Here is a 15617-nt window from a genome sequence, read left to right as displayed (position 1 = left end):
AGGGTCTCGCTATGTAGTTCAGGCTGATTTTGAATTCACTGTGTAGCCCAGGCTGACCTCGAACTTTCAGTGATGCTCCTGCCTCAGCCTCTCAAATGCTGGGATTACAGGCATGTAGTATACCATGCATGGCTACATGCATACTTTTCTTTTAAATCAAATTTGTTTTTTACGGCACTGGGGATTGAACTCAGGGCCTTGTTTATGCTAGGCAAGCACTCTATGCTGAGCTACATCCCCAGCCCATGCGTACTCTTCTTGAATGTTTCTTGATAGTAAATACAACAAAACTTAGTTCTATATGTGCACTAGGGGATCTGTCCCAGAAATTAGCTGTAAGCAAATCAGTGTTTGGTTATTATTTACTGCATTTCTCAAGAGGAATGCATGGGGTGGGGTTTAAAACAACACTTTAAATTTTATAGTTTACAAAGTAAAACTGCTTTTAAATCTAGTTGTTTTAATTAAATATTTTAAAGAACTTTGAAGCAGCTATAAAAATGAACACATTCACAGCTTTTACAAAGTTTTAAGGATTTTAAAACAGCTTCTCCTGGAATCAAAGTGGCAAGCACAATTGGGACTTGATTGATTTTTCCAACTCTGAGTATTTCTTTGGGTTTGGAGCAGAGAACAGTTAGAGCTTCTATATTGAAGATTATAAAGTAGAATATATATATATAGTGTATGTATATATTCAGCAATATATTGTCTATATGTATATATATTCTACTTTACAATCATATGTATATATATATACATACTTTAAAAAAATCAATGTGGACATGTTAATTGCAGAACTACATCCATGGCATGTGAGGAAGATATAATTATTCAAGAAGCCAACGATAGGCTGGTCTTCAAGGCCATTCAAGGTATGTGTTTTCGCTACTGTCAAGAGCTCATTTTCAACTATTTTCATTGTAATTCATTAAAAACAATATTTTCAAGGTACTTCTTAGTTTTATAGCCCTTGGTTTTTATTTTTTGTTAGGTTTTTAGAGTTGATATATTTATATATTTCTTATAAATACGTTAGGGTTTCACCTACATTAATGGTCCTAACTGAATAGTATTATATGAACTATGAACTGAAGAATTTTAGAAAATACTAGATAACAGGGGCTTTGCTTATAAACTAAGTAAAATGTAAAGTTGATTTTTGTAATGTAGTTGTCTTATGCACTGGATGATGACCCAGAGATTTGTGATGGTCTAGTGTAAAGGAAAAAGTGCTAGACTGGGAGGGCTGTAGTTCATGTTTGGACTCAGTTACTCATCAGACATATGACTTTGTGAGAATCCTGTGTGCTTCTTCATCTCTAAAATGAAGATTATAAATAAAATATATGTAGATGCTGGAGACTACAATGTTTTTCAAATTTTGATTTTAGAGTAAAATCTTATAGCCACTGCTGTATATAGTGTACTAGGCAGCAAGGGGCAATTCCCTTGTTAGGTCTCATAGTGTAGAAGAGATGAAGATATTAAACAGTCACAAAATGATATATACTTTATGGGTTTTGATGACTCTTCAAAGATAAATATAAGAGATTTGCTTAAATGTAAAGATTATAAGCAAGCTCAATGTATTTCACTAGGAGAGACTAGAAGCAGATATGATGGTTGTGACTGATACTTGAACTCAGATATTCTTGATGTCATTTTTAGTGGTCTTTTCTGTATTATCATGGTAAATACAGTTCTCATCACTATTGAATCTGGTGATGCTTGTTCTTCAATGTATTTAGTCTAGTACCTGCTTTAGAATTTATTTTCTTAAATAAAGTGTGAACTACATGAAGTGAAATAACAGAACTACAAGAGGGCATATAAGCTCTCATGCATTTATGGAAGGAAAGGTTACGCTAAGTATGTAAGTGTAGTATTATATTCCAATTACATATAATTGTAATTGTTAGTTTGTAATTGTAATTTGAGGATTTTAGACTATTTTAAACTTTTTTTTTTCTTTTTTTTTTTTTCCGGTACCGGGAATTGAACTCATGACCTTGACCTTGCCAGGCAGGCGCTGTGCCGCTGAGCTAAATCCCCAGCCCTATTTTAAACTTTTTGAAATCGTAGTTTCATTTTGCAATTCAGTAAATAAATAAAGAGGCAAGAGATTAAAAATGTGGTGTGGTTAAAATATAGATGTCTAAACAATACAACTAAGATTTTATTTGGAACATTTAGGTTATTTTCTTGCTAAGAGAAACATTATTTTGTAGTATTTGAAATGTAACTCTTTCACCACACGGTGGTGCTATAGTTCTGGTATATTTACATGGGGTTGAATATACTGTATAACCCGCTATTAAAAAAATCCAATTTCCAAGGTCTTCTGTGAGATGCACATGGGATTTGGTTGAATATTCACACCCCTTATTTCCATCACATCGTTTTCATTTTCTTATAGGAGAGACGATTTCAGTTTGATGCCTCTGTGTCTAGGGAGAATTAGTTTCCATCTCTCTTTTTGTTAAGCAGATGCGCTAAAAGAAAAACTGCAGAAAAGAGGTGTTCGAATTTTGACTGGATTGGGAAAATACTTCCAGCAGTTGGACAAGGAAGGACATGGACTTTTAAATAAGGCAGATTTTAAGCAAGCTTTAAAAGTATTTCACTTAGAAGTACCTGAAAAGGTATGTAGCACAGAAAATGTTCTGCGGTGAATAACGTGTTACTCTTTTGTGGCCTTATTCAATTTTCTACTGAAGTTTTAGCAGTGGATTTGTCTTATGTATGACCTGCTACCTGGTAAGTTACCAGGCTGTAGGTCTTCTTGATTTTAAACATCTCAACGTTCACTTCTCTTTCATATATTTATTTAGTTTTTAAAAAGTTTTATTTAAATTTTTATTAGTATATTTTTGTGATATATAGTGAAGGTATTCACCGTGGAGTATGGATACTTGGAGGTATCCAGGTATTCACTATGGAGTATGGATCTCAATCTTCTTTACTTTCCCTTCCCCTTTCCTCCTGCCAAGATCCCGTTCCCATTTCCACAAAGTTCAGCTCTCTGTTACTGTCATCTTCTTTTCACTTTGCTCTTTAAATTATTTGTATGTTGGGTTTCTCATATAAAAGAAACTATGTGATGTTTTATTGAGTTAATAATCTCCCTTTGTTATTTCGAGTTGGCCAGGTCTGCAATCTCCTGAATGAGTGTACGGTGAATGCTAAATAAAAAGAGGCAAATGGAATGATTTCAGGGCTCCAGGAGAATCAAAGCCCTCTCACAGAATTCAGGATTCTCTTAGAGCTAAAACCAAGACCTCCTCTGGGTGGCCCATATTTATTTGGTTATCAGAAGAAGGGAGGGGAGTACTCAAGGAGGGCAGAACCACTCAAGGACTTCTACAAATAAGGTACTAAGTTAATCTACCCAGGAGTGAGATGCCTGAGGCTATAGTCTTTCTTTATCTAGTTGAGATCAGATCCAGGTGTCCTTGGCTGTGATCTTGTGTCATCCTTTGAGGCTTTCTGGCTTCGTCCACCACTACAGATTTTAGTAGGGATTAGTGACTCAGAGATTCACTTACTATGAGTCTGCCATTTCCAGACAAGGAGACCAGGCTTTGGACAGATTCACAAGCGAACATGAAAAGCCAGTTGGTTAATTTAAGTCCTGCTCAGGTCTGCTTCATAGTGGTCTCCATCAGTGTTTATCCGTCTGTGTCTGATTTATTTCACTTAGTATTATGGACTCAAGGTGCAGCCATTTTCCTACAAACAACTCAAATTTATCATATATTTATTAAGAATTTAATATCCAGCCATTGTACCAAGTTCTGGGAATATGCACACTACTCTCATGATCTTATAGTTTAGAAAAACTGATTATAAAATAATATATGTGTTAAGTAGAGAATGTTTTGGGAACACATGGGATGGTACCTCATTCCAAGTTAGGTTATGGGGAAGGAGAGGGAAGGTCATAGAAAGGTACCCAGAGGAGGACACGTTCAGGCTGCGTTTCAAAGGATGGGAGGAATTACCATCGACCATTGGTATTTTATGCAAAGGAGAAGCACATGAAGGCATAGGGAGTGTGGCCTATTTCCCACCTTGCAAATGTTCCTCTTCACATGTACTGTTCCCTCTGCTGTGAATAATCTCCTATTAGATCTTTACATGCTAGACTTTCTCTTTCAGATCACAACTTTCTCTCTATTCCTCTCACACCTCTCTGTAAGAGAGCACTGCAGTCGCTCTCCAGGCCTTTCTATATCAATTTCACATTTTATTTTCTTCATGCCGCATCATGTTTATTGGCTCTGCCTGCCAGTAAAATATAAGTCCCATCAGAGAGGGACCAGGGTACTTCTGGTTTTCTGCTTTTCCTCCAGCCCTTGGAATAGAGCCTGGCACATGGCAAGTGCAGAATAAATAGTGCATTGGTCTGAATGGATACATGTGTGGAAGGAAGAAAAACAGCATGGTGGGAAATAAGCCTGCTATATTAAAGTCTTGTGTGTCAGGCTAAGAAGCTTGGATTGTATTCTAAAAGAACATGAGCCAGGCATGGTGGTGCACGCCTGTAATCCCAGCAGTCAGGAGGCCGAGGCAGGAGGATTGTTGTGACTTTGAGACCAGCCTGGGCTACAAAGTGAGCTCAAGTCCAGCCTGAACTGCATAGCGAGACCCTGTCTCCAAAAAAAGACAAAAAAAAAAAAAAAAAAAGAACATGAATTTGGTTCATATCAAGGATTTCAAATAAAGACTTCTTTTACATTATTCTCTTTTACTTAAAATGGTCTTGCTACAACGTATAATATATTTTGTGGGTGGAACATTAAAAATTATATTTGTGAGATTTAGGTTCAAGTTCTAACTTCGTTATTTTAACTGTGGGGTCTTAGACAGGTCCTTTAACTTTTCTGACTACAGGCTCTCCTTGAGCAATTCTGAGATAGTAGTCAGAGTTGCTCGGCAGCTCAAGAAAGAAAGTTACCTGGGGACGTGTCCTAGCAACTGTAAAGTCCTGTGCCAGGATAATATTGCTTACCACTTTTGTGAAACATCTGTCCTTGGGCTTTCATGACACTTAAACTTAGGGCTCACACTAGGAACCTTCGCCTTGTTCTTTCATGGGTAAAAAAAATAGCAGCAATAGGACACTTGAAAACCTTGGTGTCTTTATTGGCAACTACAGAAAAATAATCAATAACTAATAGAAATCTAGAGCCCAGGTAAAGTGGCCTCAATTGCACCTGCCCTGCATTAACGCAGTACCTCCTTTTGGGGGTTTGCTGAATGTTTATAACTAGGTTTATGAATAAAATTACAATAACTGTGTGACACTTCCCCTACAGTGATATCATGTATTATAAGGATATGGAAAAGCTTCCCCCTTCCTCATACATTTTAAGAAATATTTGTGTTTTGTTTCCTGGTATTTATCACTGAAGATTGCTCATGCTCGGGTAAACACCACAAAGAGCGGGAGAATAAGACATTAAGAATCACCAACCCGGGTCTAACTGGAACTAGAAAATGTTTGTGAGAGCGCATAGTCATTCTCCCTGATTTGAAATAAAAAATTTATATGTGTTCCAAAAAGCCTGATTTGTATAGAAGTACTATCAATGAATTTACCCTAGCTTTTTTTAACTGAATATTTTTTACTTTGTACCATATCTGGAGTTATATAAATTTGTTGCTACTTTTATAAAATTACTTAATTTTTAAAAGTAACTTCTTTTAAACTTAAAAAACGTTTCTTTTAATTCTAGTATCCCTTGAGTTGGGTGAGCAAATCTATCTTCTGTCCGTATTACGGTTTTAAAGGTCAAGCTCATTTTCAATTTAACTGCACGTCTGTGCTGTACAGGGAATTGAGAGACAGAACATTCTTGAAATATAGTTCTTATAATTGAAATTTTATTTGAAAAACTTAGGAGGAGATGCAAGAGAATATTTGTTGAGTACTTATTTGCCAAGCACCTTTCTAGGTGTTTTATTTACATTCTCATTTAAAGCTCACTACTTGATTGAAGCATTGAAAATGTATTCATTGAGTTTAAGAATTCAAGCTGTAATTTCTTTGTTGTAAGAATGCTCTGAATAGAATATTCTATGGTCTAATACATTTGCTAAGGAAGTATACAGTAATAGCAAAGTGAACGAACTGACATAAGTGCTTAACTCAAAATTAAACTTTTTAGTGTAAATTATAGAATATATTAGAGTATTCAAATCTTCTATACTTTCAATCATGAAGACTAGCAGAAATAAATTAGTGGTCACAATACTGTTGGAAATATTTCAGAATCTGAAAGGCTTTTGAATTGATGCAGATATAATACATTTAATGAAATATTCAAAATTACGTGGTAACCAGTTTTTTTTAGTGTGCAGGAATTGAACTTAAAGGGATAAATTTATTATCGGAGCACAGCTGGGTTGCAGAGGTAGGGGTGAGGGGTGGGGCTTGGGGTAGTGATGTGGAGGGGGACATTGGTAAAATGGTACAAAATTTCATCAGACAGGAGGGCTAAGTTCTATGATGTAATGATCTATATTATTGTACAACACAATGACTATAGTTAGTATTATTGTGTTGTATATTCAAAATAGCTAAAAAAGGATGTTAAATTTTCTCACCACGAAGAAATGATAAATATTTGAGGTGGTGGTTATGTTAATTAGTCTGATTTCATCATTCCACAATGTACATGTTTTCAGACACCACATTATCCTGTAAATATATATAAATATTTGTCAATCAGTAGAAAAATAACTTTAAAAATGTTTTAGGGTATTGCTGCTACGAACTGGTTCTTTTTTCAAAGTTTATTAGAACGTGTTTGCAGTATGCGAATTTCACATTCAGCTCGGGGAGTGTATGTAACTGATTACAGAACTGTTCACCTCTGAGTCCCCTTAACTGATTTTCACTGGGCTTTGATTTGATTTATTGTAGTTTTTTAAAAAACATTTTTGTTAGTGAGCCACTGTATCTAGTCCTACATGAGTAAGATTTTCTTGTGGCCATATATGACTTAAAGATGTAATAAAGAATGCTGCATACTTCTAGGATTTTGAGTCTCTGTGGGCGATTCTTAATGGCAGTGGCGCTGGAATGGACAGAGTTGATTATGGAGAATTCAGACGCGCCGTTCTTGGTGAAATGAATGAATATAGGAAATCATTTGTTCGAAAGGTAACTGTTAAGTAATCTTTTAAATTCTTACTTTTAATTGGTAGTTAGGTTCATTAAGAACTTCAGTAAATTACCATTTAAAATGTGTTTTATTATTTTACCTGTAATGCAGGTAATGTGCATATGCATATAAACTTATTTGGAAAAAAAGAAAATAACTTATGCATATATTTTAGAAAAATACATAAAAGAGAAATAATATTTGAAATCAAATTTTATTCCTAAGTGAGTAGCTTTATAAATGTAATGAAATAGCCTCAGTCCTGAGTTTCCTATCCCCTAGAGTTGATGTAAGGATTGAATGAGATAAAATTCTTAGTATTATGACTGACCTGGTGTGAATGTTCAAAATGTTAATTTAAATGATGGTTAAAAATATTCCTCTGGCTTTTACAATGTGCATGTTGAACGTTAAAATGAAGATCACAATAATCATGATAAATGGGAATTAAAACAGGGGCCCTGATTTTTATAGAAAACTACATTTTTACTTGGGTTCTGGTGGCCATTTTTTAGAGTAAACTTTGAGCAATACAGTGTTCTTCTCTTGTGTATGGACCTCATATAAAATATATATGCATCTAGTAGTAAAACGAAGTATTCGGTCAACAGTGGTATAATTATGTCCAATACAAGTGTCCAACAGAAAAAAATTAAAGTATCTTTGTTCACCAAAAGACACAATAAAAACCTTAAATAAATTCACTACATAGTATTTATGAATGTATACTTACTTGTATTTTATGTGTACTGGTGATAGTTTGAATATCTGGAGTAGAAATCAGATTGTTTTGTTGTTGTTCAGGTGTCTTGGTCCTGGGAATAAAGTCTGTGGGGGGAAGACAGCTAGGTGTGGTGGTGCCTGCCTGAATCTCAGCCCCTTGGGAGGCTGAGGCAGGAGGATTCCAAGTTTCAGCCCAGACTAGGAAACATAGCCACTTAGTGAGACTCTGTCTCAAAAGAAATAATAATAAAAGAAGGGCTGGGGATGTAGTTCAGTGCAAAGGCCCTGGGTTCAGTTCCTAGTAAAAGAAAATAAAGAGTGGAAGGAAAGAAGGAAGGAAGGTAAAGGGATGGAGTAAAGGAGGGAGAGATGGAAGGAATTGTAGAACTCTCTTCCTTTGCTAGAGCTGCCATAGCAAAATACCACAGACCATGTCAGCAAAACAACAGAAGCTGACCTCCTTTCAGTTTGGAGCCTGGAGGTCCCAGAAGGGTCAGCAGTTTGGTCTGCTTTGAGGTGTCTCTCTTTGGTCTGAAGATGGCTGTGCATTTTCACCGGTTTCACACTGTTGTCTGTCTATGCTGTTTGTGTCCTACCTTTTCATAAGAGCATTAGTCATATATTGGATTAGGGTCACTTTAACTCAGTTACCCTTTAAATGACCCTGTTTGCCAGGGCAGTCACATTCTGAGATAGTTTTCATTCTACAACAAGCGTGAGGTTCTTTTCAAGCTCAATATTGTCAATAAACAAACTTGATTCTGTTTTCCACTCTGCTGCCACTCTTCTTCCAGTCTTGCTTTAGGTCGCTTGTGTGTTTCTGTAGACTTCAGCACTTTTACAGTGAAATATTTTATGATGTTTTATGATTCTGAGAGTTGCGCTGGATTAGTATTTCTAAAAGCACTGTTAAATTTTAAGAAATAGAGTAACAACACTCATTCTAAAAGTATTTAATTTTTCATTGAGTTTACTGATGAAATATGTGCAAGCTCACATTTGAGTTAAAATGTCCTTTTGGCCATTTGTTTTGGTCATTTACCTGTTTTGTGAATCCTGAAGCTACAAGTTACCAGAGACGTCCTTTATACAGCTCTCCGGGGCACCAGAGGTTAGGTTCCCTTCTAAGGTTAAGCTTCTTTCATAAGCGAGTGCCTTGGATGTAGCTGGGAAACAACCTACTGCAAAACAGAAAGTTAGGTTCTCATGTGTAATGATTTCATATACAAATAACATTTCTCTCTTTAGGCCTTTACGAAACTAGATTTCAGCAAAAGTGGGATGGTGCCTATTATAGACATAAGAAAATGCTATTGTGCAAAGAAGCATCCTCAAGTTATTTCAGGTACCTATTATAAGTGAAAATGCATTAGATTTCTAAGTGTTAGTTAATAAAAGTATAATCTTTAAACACATGCATTTAAAGCATAAACTGAGAACAGTAAGGTAGGAAATACTTTGTTTGACCTAGAAACTTGGGAACAATTTGCTTGTCTTCACTGAAAAATTCTCAGGCCTGTTGCCTGTACTTGCTTGTTTCCTCAATATTTATAATTGGGATAAAACTCTACATCTGACTTAGAAAGAGTGGGGAGTGGCAGAATTTGTTAAAAGAACAGAAGAGATTTAGAGAATAGGTGATTGCATGTACCGGTTCTCAGCATCGATTTAACTGTATCTGCGTATGTAGTTATCCACACTTGAGGACTTATGACTGGGTGAGGGAGTGTCTTTCTTTGGGGATGGATTTATACATACAATGGCCATATGTATTTCTATCAAAATTTTGGGGTACAGTAAATTTCCAAAGTAATTCTAGATATTTCTTTCCTATTATATTTCTTCTGACCTTGCTTTTAAATAATTAGTTTATAGATGCATTCTTGTTGCAAAGAAAGCATTTGGCCACAATAACCCCCTACTTTTCATTACATTTCTCTGTAGAGAAGTAAATATTACTATCATTTAATATATATATTGTATAGTACCCTGGTTCACGAACTTAATTTTCCCCGTGATTCTGGAACAGATGGCTGCGGTCACCCCATGCGGAGTTGGCAAACAAAAACAGTTTTGCCAAGTACTTCTGTTTGTGAAACGAATTGTTTCCAAACAAAAGTGTTCACGAACTGAGTATATTTTGGTCCTTATTCTATGAGCTTTTTCATAGCTGTATACATGCTGTAATCATCTAATACTTTTTGGAGTATTTTTGGACATGAAAGACATATTTAACATATTGTTACATATTGGCTTTTTACACTCCACACTGTGTTTTGGAAGTATTTCTATGTTTAACCATCCTTGAGTCACCTTAGTTTTGTTTATTGCATATTATTACTTTCACAAATCAGTGGACTGCAGTTTACATAGTCATTCTCTATTGCTGGACTTTTTTTTTTTTTTTTTTTTTTTGGTTTTTCTCCGGTACCGGGAACCGAACTCACAACCTTGCGCTTGCCAGGCAGGCGCTTTTGCCGCTGAGCTAAATCCCCAGCCCCTATTGCTGGACTTTTAATTTCTAATCATTGATGTACACCAGTGAAGCAATATATATGCTTATTTGTGACTCCTTACGTTCCTTTTCTTCTGTTTATCAGGAGAGAGGTCAATTCCTAGAATTACTGGGATATTTATATTTCAAGTTTTAATGGACATTTCCAAATTATAGTGTAAGATGGCCATATTAGACTGTGCTGCTCTTAGTAGCAGAATTTTTTCCTTCATAAATTTGCCAAAGATTTAACCTTTTGTCAATCTCACAGATGAAAAAAACAATTTATTTGTATTTCTCTGGTTACTAGGGAGGTAAAACATTTTCATATATTTATTGAGCATTTGTCCATTTTATGAGTATTTATGGACCATCTTTTTTGAATAGTTTCTAACTTATCATTTTAGTTATATGCTATTAATGTAGAGTACTATTATGTTAATTTTAATTTAATAGTAAGGAAGATGCCCTGTAATTACTTCAGTTTCTTGTTCTTAACTCATATGTGACTTATTCAGTGCTTTTATTTGGGAAGTTAAAATAGAATTGTTTTTGAAGATTAAAGTTAACCATTATTGGCTTCTAAATTTCTAATCCTTTTAGGTCAAAACAGTTGTATTTTTTATCAATGACTAAATGAACAATTTGGATAAAACAAGTTCTACTGTTACTTAAGAGTTGTTAAAATATTTGTTACCCTTTAAATACGTGACCTTTCTTGTTCTGTCTTGAGTCATACTAAATTTTTGTCTTATATAAGAATAGTTTACTCCTTACAAAAGTAGATAGTTTCAACGTTGTGTATATTTTTCTTTTGATCTTTTTAAACCATTTAAGCTATCTTCAATAGGTAACATAAATAACTTCAGTTTTATTATGTCACTGAATTGTGGATGCAGGAGGGTTTTGCTTTTGTGTTTGCTCGGTAAGCCTTTGTCATTTTAAAGAGTTTCATACTTTGTCTTTGCAGTCATATTAAGGAGTACTAGCTAGCAAGCTAAACACTTAAAGACAGAAAAATTTGTTATTTTTTAAAAAGAAAAACTCTACTGTCATTATAAATTATGATTTATTCACTTTCCCATCTTTGGGATAAAACTTGTTTCTAATTTACAGTGAATATTAAATTAAGGCTCTTAAACTACATCTAATTTAAAATATAGGAAATATTCTATTTTTTACTTAGATAATTTATTAGATAAAAGGTATTTTAAAGTTTAATAGAAATATGATACTCAAATATATTTTATGAAATGGTGTTAGAAATATTAGTGTCTATAGTGATTGAAAAATTTAGTTATAGTTTTGAAAGGTAGCTATTTCTAGAGAGGAGATTTTAAGGTGTTATAAAGTTTAAATTTAATTAAGAATTTTTTAAAAAGAAAATTGTTAAAACATGTATGTCCAAATGTACAGAAGAGAAATTTCTCTTGCCAAAATTTGTTTTCATGTAGATTAGAATTTGATTAGTTTTTAGACTTCACTAAGTGAATCACAAGTTTATTTTATTGTTGCATATTTTCGTCTTTATTGCATAATATTATTGCATAATATCTAGTCTTCTTTCATTCAGCTAGTTTTTTAAATAAAACTATCATTTTGTTCTCTATTTCTTATGTATGTTTTTACGAGGCCATTTCTTTAGTATGAAAGGCACTTTCCAGTGTTTTATTAACTATGTCTATTAATGAACCTCAGGTTTGTTAGGAAGATCCAGCTCTTACCCTAAGTTGTCCACTTTGTTAGACAAATAATTAGGGTGGTATTCGCATTTACATCTGTTCTTCAAAAGGCAACTTGAACCAGGTGTGGTTGTGCATGCCTGCAATCCCAGTGTTGGGGAGGTTGAGTCAGGGGGATCCCCGAGAGTTTAAAGACAGCCTGAACTATGTGGAGAGATCCTGTCTCAAAAACCACACCAAAGCAAACCAACCCAAACCAAACCAAAACCAAACTAAACTAAAACCAAAATGCAACCTGATTTTAAAATGTTTCAGAGAAGATCACATAGATTTTTAACCCTTTTCTTACCTTATTCTTATCTGTATCTCTGTTTATTCTCTTTTGAATATCACCTGACCACCATTGGTGCCTTTTCATCTTTGAATTCCTCTTTTCTTATTAAAAAGTCAGTGATCTTTTTCTCCAGTGTTCTTTGCTGAAATCCTGAGAAGAGAAGAATGTGAGAGAGGTGGTGGGGGGGGCCAATTATGAGGAGCTAATTCCAGTTCATGTGTAAATAAATTGAAAGTTTGATATGAGAATTTAAAATGCTGAAAGGATTTCCTAAGATGAATAAGTATTCATTTATCACCACTCAACATTTTATTCAAGTTTTACATACAATTTTACAGGTCATTCCACAGAAGAAGAAATCAAATCATCTTTTCTAGAAACATTAAAAAATGCCTGCAGCAAGTCTGATGAAGTGTCATATGGTGAATTTGAAGATTACTATGAAGGTCTAAGTTTAGGGATAGTAAATGATGATGATTTTGTTAAAATCTTACGAACTCCATGGGGAATTTAGTATTTAAAACTACATATACTGTCAGCTCTAGGCATTTTATAGAGATGAATTTTATGAAATATATGATCAAATACTAGGGTATATTTTTCAGAACTCCCTTTCTTCTCTTTTCTCCTTACAAAAGTTGAGTCTGGAAATAAAAATATTTAGAAAGATAAATGTGTGTGTGTGTACACATGCTTACCTGCCTATAAGTTTGTAAAGATAATGGATTTTTAGTTTTTACTTATTTTGAAGCTATTTTAAAAATAATTTTTATTAGCTTCTCTAGGAGTGTTATGTGGGCATCAAACTGTATGGAAGTGTGTATTAACAAGTTTCTTGATCCCTTACTTTTTTTGTATGCTTTTCTGCGGTCCTTCCCTGGAATTTAATTGCCACCACTCTCAATTTGGTCAGTTGGAATTGGGCTTAAAGCCTATGAGACTAGAATAATTCAGCTTGTTTTAACTATATAAAAATATTAAAATAATTAAAGTATGCAAGAGAAATTTCCAAATAGTGTGACTGTAGATATTTTCTGTAATGTTAACGTTAACATTTAGAATGGTTGGCGTTTACCTCTACAACCTCACTTGACGTGGAAGTTCTTGTATTCTAAATCGTGCACTGTTGTTTGTTCCATAGACATAATATAATTATTCTTGCAGCCAGTCATGTATACATATATTTTTCAGTTTTTCAGTACAAAACTTATTATCTATAGCATAGAAATATCATTTAACTGGAAACAATATGAGAGGAAGTGTTCTCTTAGATTACTAAAAATAATCTCAAAAAATGGGTTATTAAATATGTTGGTCTAAGGGATAACTTAGCATTTCTTATCCAAAATATAAAAGCATATTTTGTATAATGAAATGAATGAGTGGTACCCTAAACCTTTCTTTCTTTCTTTTCTTTTCTTTTCTTTTCTTTTCTTTTCTTTTCTTTTCTTTTCTTTCTTTCTTTCTTTTGGGTACTGGGAATCAAACTCACGAACCTGCACTTGCCAGGCAGGCGCTTGTGCTGCTGAGCTAAATCTCTGGCCCCTAAATGTTTCATATACTAAGCAATCAAAGCATTTTCTTCTAAATATATGTATTGCTTAATGGTGAAAATATTGTAATCGTTTTTTCTAAATTCTGTGTTCCTCACCTCTTCCCGGAAAGAGAGAAAAGAGAAGAGAACATTGTAAAGTTGTTTCCAACTTTATAATATTAATTTGTATGTTAAATCAGAAAAGATTATGTCAAGCAAATATAACTCATTTGAAAAAGAAAATGTATGCTTTACCGAATACGATTTTGAGCATATCACTCATATACAATCTATACTTGGCAATATTTTCAAAAGCATAGTACGTGTGAACTCATTAAACAGATCTTTCCAAGATTTCTTGAACTACTAAAATTTGCTACTGAAATATCAGAAAGAAATATGTGCAAATCTGTTAATGTTAACGTTATTTTCACTGGTAAATTCTTTATTGGCATTTTTTCACTTAGGTTATTGAAATTAAACTGATATGCTAGGAGATGTCTTGGCAGAAATAAACTTGTAACACTATTTTAAAATCATATTTACTCTGATAAAGAAATACAAATGGCAAATACATGAAAAAATGTTCAACATAATTAGTTATTCAAGAAATGCCAATTAAAACAACACTGAGACTCCATCTCACCCCAGAAAAAATGGCTACCATCAAGAAATCAACCAATTACAAATGCTGGAGGGGCTGTTAGGAAAAAGGAATCCTTCACAGTTGGTGGGAGTGTAGACTGGTGCAACCACTGTGGAAATCTGTGTGGGCAGATTCCTAAGTAAACTAGGATTAGAGGTCCCATTCAAATGAGCTATTTCCCTCCTGGGTATTTTTCCAGAACTGAAAATATCATACCACAGCGATATATGTGCACCCATGTTTATAGCAGCACAATTTGGACTAGCTAAATCTTGGAGACAGCCCACATGTCCATTAACTGAGGAATGGATAAAGACAATGTGGTACTTTTATACAATGGAATATTACTCAGCTACAAAGAAAGATAAACTCCAGGCTTTTATGGGTAAATGGATGCAACTAGAGACTATACTCATAAGTGAAATAAATCAAACTCACATGTGTGTACATTGTATTGCCTCCCTAGCATAAGGACCGAAAGGGTAAATAAAATCTGAAAAGTACAATAGATACTGTGAAAGGGAAAGAAACTGCTCAAATAGGAAAGAACAGCTGAAACGAGGGAAAAGAGAAAAAAAGAAAGAAGGAAGGGATAAGTATATTTATATACATAAGATAGCTAAGATAACTGTACTACTAATTTCTATTGGTTTATTGAAAGGAACAGTTAATGTGTAATTGTTTGATCATTCTTGCATGCCTATATCTGGTTCTTTGAAGATAACAATATGTAATGTGATGACCATTGTTGGTTTCCTGTTACCTTGTTTTGAAATTTTGTATCATTTTGATTGTTTTTATATTTCTTTGTTTATGCCTTTCTTTTTGTTATTTTGCTTTTGATATTTTCTCTTTAAAATTAAAAAAAGAAAAAATATATATGTAAATACAAGGATAGCTGAGATGAGTGTATTGCAGATGTCTATTGGTTTATTGAAAGGAACAGTTAATGCTTAAATTCTTTTTCCTCTTGACCTATTTTGCATACTTATATCTGGTAACTGGAGCAACAGTTTGAAGACAACAGTGTGC

General features: G+C 34.1%; 1 protein-coding gene across 9 annotated transcripts in view; it reads left to right on the top strand.

Annotated features, from left to right (window-relative positions):
• Positions 1-13835, top strand: part of Caps2 (calcyphosine 2) — a 103374-nt gene extending 89539 nt beyond the window's left edge. For all 9 annotated transcript variants that reach the window (XM_005374331.2, XM_013517685.1, XM_005374330.2 and 6 more), the window contains 5 exons: positions 799-875; positions 2491-2645; positions 7046-7171; positions 9144-9240; positions 12744-13835. In XM_005374331.2, coding sequence (XP_005374388.1) covers positions 799-875; positions 2491-2645; positions 7046-7171; positions 9144-9240; positions 12744-12919 — 631 coding nt within the window. In that variant the 3' untranslated portion in view covers positions 12920-13835. The remainder of the gene's footprint in view (positions 1-798; positions 876-2490; positions 2646-7045; positions 7172-9143; positions 9241-12743) is intronic.
• The last annotated feature ends 1782 nt before the right edge of the window (positions 13836-15617 follow it).

The sequence above is a fragment of the Chinchilla lanigera genome, unplaced genomic scaffold (assembly GCF_000276665.1).
Source record: "Chinchilla lanigera isolate Chin_1 unplaced genomic scaffold, ChiLan1.0 scaffold00004, whole genome shotgun sequence".
Taxonomy (NCBI): domain Eukaryota; kingdom Metazoa; phylum Chordata; class Mammalia; order Rodentia; family Chinchillidae; genus Chinchilla; species Chinchilla lanigera.
Note: the sequence above shows the minus strand (reverse complement) of the source record. Positions and strands in the feature narration are given on the sequence as shown.